The sequence below is a fragment of the Anabrus simplex genome, chromosome 1 (genome assembly GCF_040414725.1).
Source record: "Anabrus simplex isolate iqAnaSimp1 chromosome 1, ASM4041472v1, whole genome shotgun sequence".
Taxonomy (NCBI): Eukaryota; Metazoa; Arthropoda; class Insecta; order Orthoptera; family Tettigoniidae; genus Anabrus; species Anabrus simplex.
This window is the reverse complement of record NC_090265.1, coordinates 273833528-273848585: the sequence shown is the minus strand read 5'-3', so window position 1 is coordinate 273848585 and position 15058 is coordinate 273833528. Positions and strand designations below refer to the sequence as shown.

At 36.9% G+C, this 15058-nt stretch overlaps 1 protein-coding gene and 1 long non-coding RNA gene across 5 annotated transcripts in view; one reads left to right on the top strand and one right to left on the bottom strand.

The window, feature by feature from the left end:
* nbs (nibrin) overlaps positions 1 to 15058 on the top strand; it is a 294050-nt gene that overhangs the window by 68653 nt on the left and 210339 nt on the right. For 3 of the 4 annotated variants that reach the window (XM_067159644.2, XM_067159652.2, XM_068231053.1), the window contains one exon: positions 13960 to 14123. In XM_067159644.2, the coding sequence (XP_067015745.2) occupies positions 13960 to 14123 (164 nt within the window). Of the gene's footprint in view, positions 1 to 13959; positions 14129 to 15058 lie in introns of all 4 variants that reach the window. The other variant, XM_067159661.2, reaches the window with a different exon arrangement.
* LOC136886829 (uncharacterized) overlaps positions 1 to 15058 on the bottom strand; it is a 116103-nt gene that overhangs the window by 62758 nt on the left and 38287 nt on the right. The gene's annotated exons all lie outside the window — the stretch shown is intronic.

Genomic DNA, 15058 nt, shown 5'->3' with positions numbered 1-15058 from the left:
TGATGGAGTTCTCAGGCAGTTGCAGAACGACTCCGCAATGCACAGATGATCAAATATTGGTCATCCTGTGGGGTTGTCATGCGTCCACGACCTCGTTGTGAACTGGCCTGTCTCATTGTAGCGATTCCACAATCGTTGAATAACTGATGGGGAGACATTGAGATCTACAGCAGCACGACGAAAAGTCCATCCTTCCTGGATCAAAGTGACGGTCCTTGCGACTTGAACCTCGTTAAGATGTCTCATGGGATGTGCTGGTTTACGTACAATGTGCTCAAATGACCGCAGTAGTCTGTGTACCTCACAACGACACATGGACGCACCGCTATTAACTTTGTTTTTAGGGGTCACCTGACAGTTTAATGCATGGCTACGCCTACAGATGGAGTATAACTTCGATTTGACATACCCTGAGTAGCTAAGGTCTCAAGGTATGCTGTACGACCATTGGAGCCCCATCTACCAAATTAACGTTCACATACCAGATGTTATAAAACTTGTTCCCCTAATTTTTTTGAACTGTGTATATCTAACATAGTTACAAGTAATTAGGATATATTGGATAGCCACGAAGATAAATTAAGTTTTGTAACATTATACGAAATCTTGATCTGATTGAAGGATAAATAACTTACTGTTGCATATCAAATTATGTATCTGGTCATAATACACGGTCTTTTCTAGTTTTGGTCGCAGCACCAACTTAGAGCACAGCATGGCTAGTGGAATGACACTCGGTTGCTAGCCGGTATAACACGCTCCTTTCCTCCTCACTACATCGTGGCAATTAACATTTATAGAAAGCTATTTCTAGTGAAACTGTTAATCTAAAACCTACCTGGCATTACATTGGATGTTCAAAATGTTGTCCCTTAGCTGTCAAACATGTCTGATACGTAGTAAATAGGTTTGCAGACACTCGGCGAATCTCAGCCTGTGTGGTGATCAAAATAACTTGTGCAATGTTCTCTTGTAGTTCTTCTCTGCAACATCCCCCACAGGTAATAATCACAGGGATTTAAATTGGGAGATGTAGCGGGATAATTAACCATGCAGTCTTTAAAGACTTCCTTATTATCTGTATTATCTCATTAATTTAATTTTATCTAATTTATTCAGGTTAACTTCATGGGCACCGTAATGAATTGCAAATTTTATACCAGACACAATGTATCTGTGTTAACCACATCTTCATGTGCCATCCTGACGATGTCCAACAACATTTCAGCATGATTTAACAAACACCACGAGAGCATCTCATTTTATAACCTTGATTGATGATGAAACAACATCTAACAGTTCTCCGTCAGCTAATGGTTATTTACAGCAGTGTCCAATGGCTTGCATATGACACCACTCAAATAGATTTGGTGATGAACTATGGGATCAACTTTTACCAGTTCCCATTTACTACTGAATTATTAATAATTAGATGTTCTGTGTATATAAATTAATAGTTGAAATATTCTCAGTGATGAGCATACTCAAGAAGTTAGAACTTAGTTTATTTTCAAATTTAATCATAATTTCATCCCAATTTTTTAATGTCAATTTATATATATTTGTTTCATTTGTTTTATGTCAATTGTGTGCATGTACATTTGTTTAGTTATTAGATGTTTTACATTAAGGCTGGAGATGGCCAGCCCCAGCCAAAACTAGTCCCTAGTTAATTAATGTAATTTAGAATATTACAGATTATAGTATTGAAAGGTGGACCATTACTACATTAATTTTGTTCCGAGAGGTACACCGCAACGCCGCGCATTTAAATCTAGCGCCTAAAAGAACTCCTCTACTGGTGAAACAGGGAAATTGAAACTATACCTACTTAGAACTTTAATCAGAAGATGTCACCACTAAAATCTGATGTAATTTTGTTATTGTGAAGTTTTCTGAACTGACTGTATTTCTACTTGTTTAGTTTGCCATTCATCGAGAAGTTTGGACATTCTTCCACAGATGTCACTACTAAAAACTATGATCATGCACCCTTGGTACGAAGTGAAAGAACTTTTGATTTAAAGAAGTTTTGTATTCATAATTTTTTTTTACTAATTGATGTTCATTTATTTTTGGGTTGGCAATATTTACTTTTATTTCCGCCAGTTTTGAATCTAGCCAATCCCTAATTATTGTAATTAATTTTCTACCAATCACAGTCTTCTTCTTCTTCTTCTTCTTCTTCTTCTTCGATTTGAGTGTAACTTTTAAATTAACCAATAAAATTGAGAGGGTGTGGCTAGTTTAATCTTGAATGGTCTCGAACTTTCCCCGAGGGTTTATAAACTGCGGATTTTCACGTCTCTGGGCCAATTGATCATCATCTTACTGAGTGTGTGTGTCAAGCAGGAGGCGGGAGGCCTCTTCGTCAGCTGTCAGAACTTCTACAAGGTAATGGCCACATAAGATCTTTCTTTCTTTCTTGCTAGCTCTGCAGTTTAACCCGAGGGAAAGGTCCGAAATCGTTAACCATGTAACCTTTTTTCTAAAAATGTAACTTTCTGCTGGCTAATGTAATAACTTCATAAAATCTTCTACTGTAAATTGGGGATAGAGAGTGATGTACCCTCTCGAGCTCCCCTTCATCTTGGTTTGAGGTGCCACGTTTTGTTTCTGCAATGTATTCAAGTTATCTCCATGTGTGCTACCTCAGTAGTTTCGGAATAGCCCCTGTTTTGTCGGCCAAGCGCCCTATAGGTTTTTAAAGTTTCTTTTTTGAACTCGGTCTTCGTCTCCATTCAAATTGTACTCGGGCCATTTATTTAACCTGTTCTTTTTCACTAAGGTGCTGTAGGTTGGGTACTAGATACCTCTGTGTAATAAGATTTCTATTTGTAAATAGAGCCCTGTAAGGCCAGAGATTATTAGAGTTTCATGCTATGTTACCTTGAGTAGGCTTGGAAAACTGAGAGCCTGTTCGCTCCTTTTCTAGGATTTATGAATGCCTCTTGAAGGCTAGACATTGTATTTTGGGAGCAAGTGCACAATGAATTAGGGGGATTTCTGCCCTTGAGTAAATTTGTGCTCTTTGTAAATTTGAGCTTGTAGCTCAGGAAATGTAAAGCTAGGGGCTTAAAGCCCAAAGAGTTAAGGTTCTGAATCTTGGATTTTTCCCAATCTTGTTTAATGTTTGCTACTTGTACCTGTAAAAAATGTGAAGTTGGAAATTGTTAAAAATATAACCTTCAGTTTAAGTTTTAAATTCATTCTTGACATTGTAGTTTGACCCATTCATCCCAGCACCTTCTTTCACCTCTGCAATCCACAATAAACCCTGAAACAAATTTAATAATTATATTGAACTTACAATTCAATACGGATCAGAACCATGAAGTTTATAACCTATGATTATCTCCGTGGACCGATCAGCAGTGTGTGTCGTCGCATTATTTTGCATGAAGTAACCATTACTCCTTTTTTCTTCCATCGACTCTTGAAAGAATGAGCTTGGTATGAGGTATATGTCGGTAAGCATTTACTGTTTCATAGAAAAATATAGGCCCTATAATTCTGGGAGCACTTATTGCACATCAAACTCCTATCTTTACATCATGAAGTGGATGGACATGCAGCTGGTGGAGATTTTCTATACTCCATTAGTGATTATTTTTACTATTTATCTAGCCACGTAGGTGCGACCATGCTTAATCACTAAAAAATAGAAGTCCTTGACCCATCGTGAATGGACTGAAGCAATCAGTTACAATACCGAACTCTAGCAAAACTGCCAGGTCCTCTTAACTTGGGAGGAGGCGCATCGCTTTCTTTTCGACACAACAGTATTTGTTTGTTTGCCAGATGTTAAGTGATTGTTGTAAGACTCCCTCACCCTAATCATATCCTACTAGGAAGTATTGGGTAACACATACAACATTGTCGATACCTCAGTCGTGATTGTGTTAATGCGGTTTCTGAAAGTGTATACAGTTGAACCTGCTTTATACGTAACTCTATTCTGCATAATTCGTACTTGTATGTAATTTCCTTTAGGTCCCGGCAAAATGTAATTTAAAGGCGTATTATTTAAACCTTATACGTAATCCGTTTATACGTAATTCGCTGTTATACGTATTAAGTGTCAGTGAAATTTCTCTGAGTTTTGCGTAATTGTAATGAGCACGTGCTTTTTTAAAAGAAACTATTGTATTTACGAAGTGTCCACTTTGTCGGCGAAGGCGGAAGTAGAGTGGTCTCGTTTCGGTGTTGAAACAGAACACAAAGAGTTTCGCCGAGTGACATGATTGACACTTACTTATTGGCGGCTTAACAAAGGCCAACCGATCGAGTCCTCTTCGCTCTCTATCTCGCTCCTCCTCTACCTTCGTCGTTTTTGACAGTCACAATGCCGCCAAAGATTAAGTTACATTACAAGGAAAGTGAGCGGTTTCGGTGCGGAAACAAAAGAAAATACAGTAAATTTGTTTGAATATGAGAATTTCTTTTGTGGGAACAACAGAGAAGTAAAATGTCCACGGTGCCGGTACGTGGTGTTTACTGTTGAACAGTAGTTTTGTCACTCACTTGCTTTTGATTAGCCAGGGAGAACAGAAAAAGGAAAAGTTATACCCTAGATGTAAAAGTAAAATTTATACGAGAAGTGGACGCAAATCCACACAAAACAAAAAATGAAATTGCTTCAGACTTAGGGATTGCTTATCGATGGCTTTCTTTTAAAACCTCGTATGTCCAAATGTTCTTCCTACCTATTATATCCATTAAGACTGGCCACACCTCCCGTTCATATATTTATATGCAGTCCATCAGAATAATTTTCGCTGTGTTCATTTTCCTTTGCTAAAGTCTAAAGGAAAATGGACCTTAACGTACCGAATTGTAGGGATGTTGATTGCATGGCAAATTTACACATTCCTACAGTATAATGTATTTAAGGTTCATTTTCCTTTACAAATTGGCAGAGGAAAATGACCATAACGAAAATTATTCTTTTGGACAGCATATAAATATGGGACTGGGAGGCGTGACCAGTCTTACGGAATATAATGGATAGGAAGAGTATTCAGACTTACGAGGTTTTTAAAGAAAGCCGTCGTTATACAACGCTATGTACAGTCATCAGTAAAAGAAACGCTATTTTGGATAAGTTCTTAAAACTGGGTTCAAAATCAGCAAAGCGCAGCCGTCAGCAAGAAGGAAGGTACGTAGATTTGGAGAAAGCACTTTTCACATGGTTCCAGCAAAAGCGGGCTGCAGCTCTACCAATTAGTGGCGACATGGTGAAGGCAAAGGCGATAGATTTAGCTAAAAAGATGAGTATCACTACTGATTTCAAGGCTTCATCAGGATGGTTGCAAGGATTTAAAGATCGTCATGGAATCACAGGGAGAACAATTTGTGGTGACTCAAAAGCTGTGGACGATATCGCGATGCAACACTGGAAAGAAGAGGTTCTGCTGGGTATCCTAAGCGATTATCAGCTGCCAAACAACTACAATTGTGATGAGACCGGCCTATTCTACAATTTCCTTCCCAGTAAAACATTAGCGGAAAGAGGTGACTCATGCCATGGAGGGAAGAAAAGTAAAATTCGTGTAACAGTACTTCTTGCCACCAATGCAGATTGATTTGATAAACTTCCTCCACTTGTGATAGGAAAATCGAAGAATCCGAGGTGTTTTAAGGGTCCAAAAACAAAACCTACGGAATATGAATCCAACAGAAATTCTTGGATGACTATGCTTCTAGTGGAACAGTGGTTGAAAAAACTGGACATTAAAATGAAAAAGAAACAGAAGAAAATCCTTCTTGTTATGGATCAATGTGCAGCACATCCACCTCAAATCGTTCTGGAGAATGTCCGAGTGGAATTTTTCCCTCCTAACTGTACCAGTGTTCTACAACCGCTTGATTTTGGCATCATTGCAAATTTCAAAGCGCGTTATAGAAAAATGCTGGTTCAACATTTGATGAACCTCTCTCCATTAATTTGCTACAAGCTATGGACTTTATTTCGACTGCCTGGAAGCAGGTGTCATCCTCCACAATCAGCAACTGTTTCCACAAAGCTGGTGTCTTACTAGAAGAGGCTGCCTCCAATGATGATTTTGGGGACGAAGTTTTGTCTGGCAATGAGCTAACGCTACCGGAGGGTGTAGAATTCGATACTTTTGTGCATTTCGATGATAATCTGGCTGTATGTGGAGAACTACCGGATGAAGACATTATTGCTGATGCATGTCAACAACGCGGTGGTGATCGACCAGCTACAAGCGATAGTGACAGTGATGGAGATGGAGATAATGACTTAAATCTTGAAACACCTCAACTGAGTGAAGTGTTAAATGCAATCGATGTGTGTAGGCGTTACATCAGTGCTAAAAGTTGTGGTGAAAATGTTTTGAATTCCTTACTAAGTTTGCAAAAGGAGGTTTATACTCTTAATGCAAGAAAAGTGAAACAAGCCAAACTATCTGATTTCTTTAAGGCTGGACCAAGTTCAAAATGATATTTTCTGTCTTAATGTATTTATTATTTGCAAGGATTTACCCATGCAGGTCTATTCCATTGGTTTTTCAGTAAATGTATTTATTATTTGCAAGGATTTACACATGTAGGTCTATTCCATTGGTTTAACAGTAAATATGTGGTGTATTGTGTAAGTCTGATTTCTAAGTAATTCTCAGTTACAAGTAGATGTTTCTCTTCCCTTTGATATACGTATAAGTCAGGTTCAACTGTATTAGCGGTTCTTTCGACTGCGCGCCCTGTGACGTACTGAGCTTCTGACATTTATTTTACGGCTTATTCCTGTATTTTTGTTGTTTTGTCCAGTTAGCGGATTGTATCTTTGACTTCATAATGGATCACAAAGAACACGAAAGAATAAATTAACTTCTTGAGAGCGTTGAAAACGAGAAGACACGGAACGAAGCACTAGCAGGAGAACCGAGCGCATTTCACTGGAGGCTATTTGAAGATGGTACGAGACAAAATTCCGCGGATGTTTCAGAAGAGGAAGCAGATGACAAAGATGTTTTTTGAGGCCAGTGATCATAATTCGGGAACTAAAATATCAGTTGAATTTGAGTATGACGGTGAAGTGCAGTGAGTTGTCAACCCTGTTATAGGTCCTCAGTACCCTGGAAGAGACTGTCAGACTAAGTGGGATGTACATAGCACTCTCTCACGTGATCGTACAAGGAGACACAACATCACAACATTGTAACTCATTTGCCAGGACCAAAAAGTGAAGGGCTACATGTTACTTTATCTATACAGTTGTGGCAGCTGTTTTTTGTAAAGTACCATACAAAAATTTATGCATGCAAAAAAATGAGAAAACTATGTAAAAGAAATAACCCCCTCCCAAACACCATAAATTAACAAGTAAATTTATAAATTATCAAATGTACAACAATAAACTCTGATTGCTATTAGTAAATATAAGTTGTGGTCTTATCAACCGTGCACGCCCTCTCCCGGGTTAAATTTTGGGCAGTGGTGGGTTTGTACTATTTGTCTTTTAACAGTTTTGTTCGTTTATGGGCAGAACGACAGGAAGCATGACCAACAAATGGCAAATAAGTTAATATGGGAAGGACAGCTGATTCAGAAAGTGATGGAACCAACTAGAGGGAAAAATATCTTGGATGTGGTGCTGGTAAAACCAGATGAGCTCTATAGAGAAAACAAAGTAATAGATGGTATTAGTGATCATGAAGCTGTTTTTGTTGTAGTTAAAAATAAATGTGATAGAAAGGAAAGTCTTAAAAGTAGGACTATTAGGCAGTACCATATGGCTGATAAAGCAGGCATGTGGCAGTTTTTAAAAAGTAACTATGATCGGTGGAAAACGGTAAATAAAAATGTAAACAGACTCTGGGATGAGTTTAAAGCAATTGTTGAGGAATGTGAAAATAGGTATATACCTTTAAAGGTGGCAAGGAATGCCCAAGATCTACTATATTAGAGAAGTAAAGAGACTAAGGAGGTGCAGGTCGAGTTAGAAATGGCTGTGGAAGTAAGGAGAAATTGAAGGAACTTACTAGGAAATTGAATATAGCAAAGAAGTCGGCTAAGGATAACATGATGGCAAGCATAGTTGGGGGCCATACAAATTTTAGTGAAAAATGGAAGTGTAAGTATAGGTACTTTCAGGCAGAAACAGGTTCCAAGAAGGATATTCCAGGAATCAGTAATGAACAAGGGAAGTGTGTATGCGAGGATCTTCAAAAGGCAGAAGCATTCAGTCAGCAGTATATAAAGATTGTTGGTTACAAGGATAATGTCCAGATAGATGAGGTGACTAATACTAAAGAAGTATTGAAATTTACCTATGACATCAGTGACATTTACAGTAAGATACAAAAGTTGAAAACTAGAAAAGCGGTTGGAATTGATAAGGTTTCGGGGGATATACTAAAGACAATGGGTTGGGATATAGTACCATATCTGAAGTACTTATTTGATTACTGTTTGCATGAAGGAGCTATACCAAATGAATGGAGAGTTGCTATAGTAGCCCCTGTGTATAAAGGAAAGGGTGATAGACATAAAGCTGAAAATTACAGGTCAGTAAGTTTGACATGCGTTGCATGTAAGCTTTGGGGAGGCATTCTTTCTGATTATATTAGACATGTTTGCGAAATTAATAACTGGTACGATAGAAGGCAGTTTAGGTTTAGGAAAGGTTATTCCATTGAAGTTCAACTTGTAGGATTCCAGCAAGATATAGCAGATATCTTGGATTCAGGAGGTCAAATGGACTGTATCGCGATTGACCTATCTAAAGCATTTGATAGGGTGGATCATGGGAGACTACTGGCAAAAATGAGTGCAATCGGACTAGACAAAAGAGTGACTGAATGGGTTACTATATTTCTAGAAAATAGATCTCAGAGAATTAGAGTAGGCGAAGCTTTATCTGACCCTGTAATAATTAAGAGGGGAATTTCTTAAGGCTGTATTATTGGACCTTTATGTTTTCTTATATGTATAAATGATATGAGTAAAGAAGTGGAATCAGAGGTAAGGCTTTGTGCGGATGATGTTATTCTGTATAGAATAATAAATAAGTTACAGGATTGTGAGCAACTGTAATGTTGATAATGTTGTGAGATGGACAGTAGGCAATGGTATGATGATAAACAGGGTTAAAAGTCAGGTTGTGAGTTTCACACAACAGGAAAAGTCCTCTCAGTTTTAATTACTGCGGTTGATGGGGTGAAAGTTCCTTGTGGGGATCATTGTAAGTATCTGGGTGTTAATATAAGGAAAGATCTTCATTGGCGTAATCACATAAATGTAGGGTTGCCATACATCCCAGGAAACCAGGATTGTCCCGGATTAGAGTGGTATAAATAATGACCCATCCAGCTGACTAAAAGTCCTGGATTTAAAAAAAGTAATCCCTATACTCCTAAAGGAAATACAATTTAAACACCCGTCCAATCTCTTAAAACTTCGAGTAAATTGAATGGTCGAGACTCAAGAAGTATCCATTAAATTTTACCTTATTGATCTTATCCATGAAGTAGTCAAACTAAACTATAGAATTATCGCTTCTTTCTACGTACTTCCGGTGTTACAGATTGTTTTCAATTAGAATACTGGAAAGAATCTTGTTCTATTCTATGTTCGAAGAACAAGAATCTGTAGGAATCGATTATATTCAGTGTGATATTCTGACTGAGTGAATATTTAACATTTTTAAGCATGGCATCAAAACGGAAAACGAAATTTAAAGATGAATACGCCAAAGATTTTCCTTCAATAAAACGAGGTAGAAGTGAATATGAGGCGGAATGTAAACTATGCAAGTAAGTTTATTTTATTTTTTTATAGAAGAATAGAACAAATGATTGATGAAAGAATTTCGTTTACCGTTTACCTGAAGTCAGACTTGGTAATTTAAAAATAATATTTTTCTTTACATTTGCTATTTTTCGATTGCACATGGGGGGGAAAAGTGACATCAAAGGTCACGTAGGTAGAGTGAAGCACAGGAATTCCATAAGCTCTGCGTCCTCCAGTAAGCAACTGACGAATTATTTCAGTAACAATAAGTCGGAAGAAAGAAAAGTAGCTGCTGCAGAGGCAACGTTTGCTTTTCATTCAGTACCGCACCATCACTCATACAACTCCACCACGTGTACGAGCAAGTTATTCCTAACTATGTTCAACGATTCGAAAATTGCAAAAACTTTTTCCAGTGCAAAGACAAAAACTGAAGCAGTAGTAAATAATGTAATTTCGCCTTTAATACAAGCGGAAGTGAAAGGAAATATTTCCAAGTGTGATTTTGTTAGCATTAGTACAGATGCTAGCAGTCAGAAGCATCATAAGATTTTTCCTGTAATTATGCAATATTTTGACAAAGAGGAAGGTATCCAGTCGAAACTATTAGATCTTGTTGAGTGTAGCAATGAAAATTCTGACACAATTTCTGAATTAATTCGTAATGTTATAGGACATAATAACATCAGTGAGAAAATTAGTGCATATGGGGGCGATAATACAAATACAAATTTTGGGGGTCTGGCTAGGAAAGGTGTAGGGGTTGGGTGTCCAGCCCATATTTTACATAATGCCCTACAAGTTGGTGCTGACAGTCTCTCTGTAGATGTTCAGGCTTTAATAGTAAAAGTGTACAATTACTTTTCTATTATATACTGTGTGAGTTGCATCACTCATGGAGTTTTGTGAATTTCTTAATGTTACATATCAAGACCTCCAAAGACATGTAAAAACAAGATGGTCAAGTTTATTTCTGGCAATTGAAAGATTTTTACGTATGTTTCACCCATTGAAATCTTATTTCATGTCACAAGACAGATGTCCAGTTCTCCTGAAATCTTTTTTCTCAGATGAAGTTGGTGAGGCTTATTTCTGATTTCTCATGGCACAGATGAATCTGTTTCAGAAGTCCATTGCCAGGATTGAAACGAAAGAGATTTCAATAAATGAGGTTAGGGTGGTACTACAGGAAGTAATTGACACTTTAACAGAAAGACAGAATGCAGGTTTTGTTAGTTCAAAAGTGAAGGATTTTCTACCTGACTTACCATAAAAGCACAATGTCAGACGTTACAAGATGAATGTATGTCATTTTATGAAACAACTGTTGAATATCTGTTGAAATGGATCAGTTGCTTCTACAGATGACAATTACATGGGATCAGGTAGAATATTCTTTCAAATGGCTACATGAGCATAGTAACTGTAAATTGGATGAGAGCATTTTGTTTGATCAGGTCATGAAATTAAAGTCTTTTCTGGAAGAAAATAAATCAAATGAAGAATTCAGTGGTTTCTTAGCTAGCAAGAAGTGGGTACTGTTCTTTAAAAGCTGTATGTCAGAAGAGCAATGCTCCGAATTGCTGAAAATAGTCCAGTTTTACTTCTCTCTTCCTGCGCACAATGCTAATGTAGAGAGAGTGTTCTCACTAATGACTGCTCACTGGCCTGAAGAAAGAAATAGGTTACATTTGGTATCAATTAGGGCCATTCTTGACATACAATATAATATGACAAATGTAAGTTGTTCTGAATTCTATACATTAATCACCAGTGTCAGAATGTTGAAATACCTTGACTCTGTACAGTCATAACAAAAGTACAACTGCCATAATAAAACATAACTTGTAATATATTGTAAAGTGTTTAACATTAAAAGTATGCCAAATACTAGCCTACATTTGAACTTATTTGCTAATATGTATTTGTCCCGGTTTTGTGGCAGACAGTTATGGCAACCCTACATAAATGGGATTGTAAATAAAGGATACAGATCTCTGCACATGATTATGAGGGTGTTTAGGGGTTGTAGTAAGGATGTAAGGGAGAGGGCATATAAGTCTCTGGTAAGACCCCAACTAGAGTATGGTTCCAGTGTATGGGACCCTCACCAGGATTACTTGATTCAAGAACTGGAAAAAATCCAAAGAAAAGCAGCTCAATTTGTTCTGGGTGATTTCCAACAAAAGAGTAGCGTTACAAAAATATTGCAAAGTTTGGGCTGGAGAGAACTGGGAGAAAGGAGACAAGCTACTCGACTGAGTGGTATGTTCTGAGCTGTCAGCGGAGAAATGGCGTGGAATGACATTAGTAGATGGATAAGTTTGAGTGGCATCTTTAAAAGTAGGAAAGATCACAATATGAAGATAAAGTTGGAATACAAGAGGACAAATTGAGGCAAATATTCATTTGTAGGAAGGGGAGTTAGGGATTGGAATAACTTACCAAGGGAGATGTTCAATAAATTTCCAATGTCATTGAAATCATTTAGGAAAAGGTTAGGAAAACAACAAATAGTGAATCTGCCACCTGGGTGACTGCCCTAAATGCAGATCAGTATTGATTGATTGATAACCTCACAAATAATATGATCGTGATTTATACCAAATAAAGTCCGGACATAACTATGTACATAGTAATAATAATAATAATAATAATAATAATAATAATAATAATAATAATAACTATCATCAATATTTGCATTATTTACCCAAGGGTTAAAGAGTATTTTTTCCAAGTTATAGCAGCCTATTACACTTGTGTCAATATCTACCCTATAACTCAAAACAATTTCAACAGTCTGTCACACTTGTCGACTTTGCCTTGGTCGTAGATTGTACCTTCTCTCTTCCTCGATGTCACTGGATGTGCTCTCCTCCTCTTCTTGACCTACAATATTATTACTGACATGTCTGTATCTTTTGCATTTATGATATCATTTCTTAAAACTACTTTATAGAGAAGTCAGGGCCAGGGTTGTGAAACTTTTTTACTGAGAAAAGGGTTATGTTTACAGATATTGTTTTTGTTGTTGTTTGTGTTATCAGTCTGTAGACTGGTTTTATGCAGCTTTCCATGCCACCCTATCCTGTGCTAACCTTTTCATGTCTACATAACTACTATATCTAATCTGTCATATTCATATCTTGGTCTACTTCTGCTGTTTTTAGTACCTAAACTTCTCTCAAAAACTGGGTGTCTTAAGATGTGTCCTATCATTCTGCCTCCTCTTCTGGTCAAATTTTGCCAAATCATTCTCATTCGATTAATTCTATTCAGTATTTCTTTGTGATTCGATCTACCCATCTCACCTTGCAACATTTTTCTGTAAGACCACATTTCAAAAGATTCTATTCTCTTTCTTTCTGAGCTATTTATTGTCCATGTTTAACTTTCATACAATGCCATGCTCTAAACGAAAGTCTTCAAAAAGTCTTTCTAATTTCTATATCAAATTTCGAAGTGAGCAAATTTCTTTTCTTAAGAAAGGCCTTCCTTGCTTGTTGCTAGTCTGCATTTTACTTCTGCCATCATTAGTTATTCTACTATCCAAGTGATAATATTCATCTACTTCCTTTAAGACTTCATTCCCCGAACTACCATATTTCCTGCATCGCCTGACTTTGTTTGACTGCACTCCATTACTTTTGTTTTGGACTTATTTATTTTCTCCTTGTACTCCTCCAAGACTGTGTCCACACCAATTATAAATAGGAAAGGAATTCCACCTTATCAATACTTGTTTATTATAGTTATAATAGTATATAATAGTATAATATAATATAATAAGATGTGTCCATACCATTCAGCAATTTCTTTAGATCTTCTGCAGACTCAGATAGAATAACAATATCATCGACAAATCTCCGAGTTTTGATTTCTTCTCCTTGGATTGCGATTCCTTTTCCAAATTCCTCTTTGATTTCCTTTAATGCCTGTTCAGTGTAAACATTGAAAAGGAGGGGGGACAAACTGCAGCCTTACGTCACTCCTTTCTGGACTGTTGCTTATTTTTCATAGCTTTAGATACTTACCACTGCAGACTGATTTTTGTACAGATTGTAGATAATTCTTATTATTAGAATATGAAGAATATGAAAATGTTTTGCATGAATTCAGTTCCATTTCCTGTAATTGTAGGGATTTGTAGTTACTATTGGAAATTTTAATCATTAACTCTGTACTTATACATTTCAACTTTAGGATGATCCAAACAAACTTCCATCTGTCATAATCACTGAAGCTGGTTCAAAGTATGGCACAGTTATCAACCCAGACAGTGGAGCAGTTAAAATGCCAAAAGGTTCCACACAAAGACTATGTGATGGGGACTCTATCCAGTTTGGTCTTCAGTGGAATATTTGGAGGTAAGGTATGTCATTTTATGTTAATATTCTGATACGATATCAGGATCCTTAAAACAAAGATTACTACAGAGAAATGCAGCATGTTTCACTATCCACTAAATGCATTAAATTATCAAGGGGGAAAAGTTAACTATACTGAGGTATTATGGGATTAAGGATAGATTATTACAAGCAATCAAATGTATTTATGAGAACTGATGGTAGAATTTCGTGGTTCAAGGTACTTTCAGAAGTTAGACAGGTTGTAATCCTTAACCTTTCATGTTCATAGTTTATATGGATTATTTACTGAAAGGTATAAAATGGCATGGAGGGATTTAGTTAGATGAAATATAGTCAGCAGTTTAGTCTATTCCAGTGACTTGGTCTTAATGGTAAGACAGTGCTGAAAGCCTCCAGTCTATTATCTTGGAACTTCAAAATAGGTGCAGTGAGTATGATATGATAATGAGCTGTCAAGTTACACTAATCTACCCAATATAGTGTATCAACCAAACTGATTAAAACTTGGAACAACTTGAAAACAGCTTCAGTTCAAAAAGAATATTCTTGAAGACCACACTACCATTTCCTCAGTGACAACATTGAATAAACGACTCTTCACAGAGGATACAAAGCAAAAGGGCACTTTGTCCATGAGTACACAGTAGTTCTACAACCTACTTACACATGTCCATGTGTCAGAGTCTCTCACCTTTTAATTTTCATTCTAGATTAAAATCAAAACCTTACAAGTAAAACACAATGTAATTATGAACAGAATGTTAGTCACGAAGAAAACAGGGACGAAATTTAACCTTTGTTCCACTTTTTGTAATTACACTATCAGGAACTCTAGAAGATGTTTTGGAAACAGGTATCTAGTCATCCTGTACCGCGTTGTCATCACTGTTCAGTGTAGAACCTGCTTTTAGACGGCACAGTCATTGATCTGG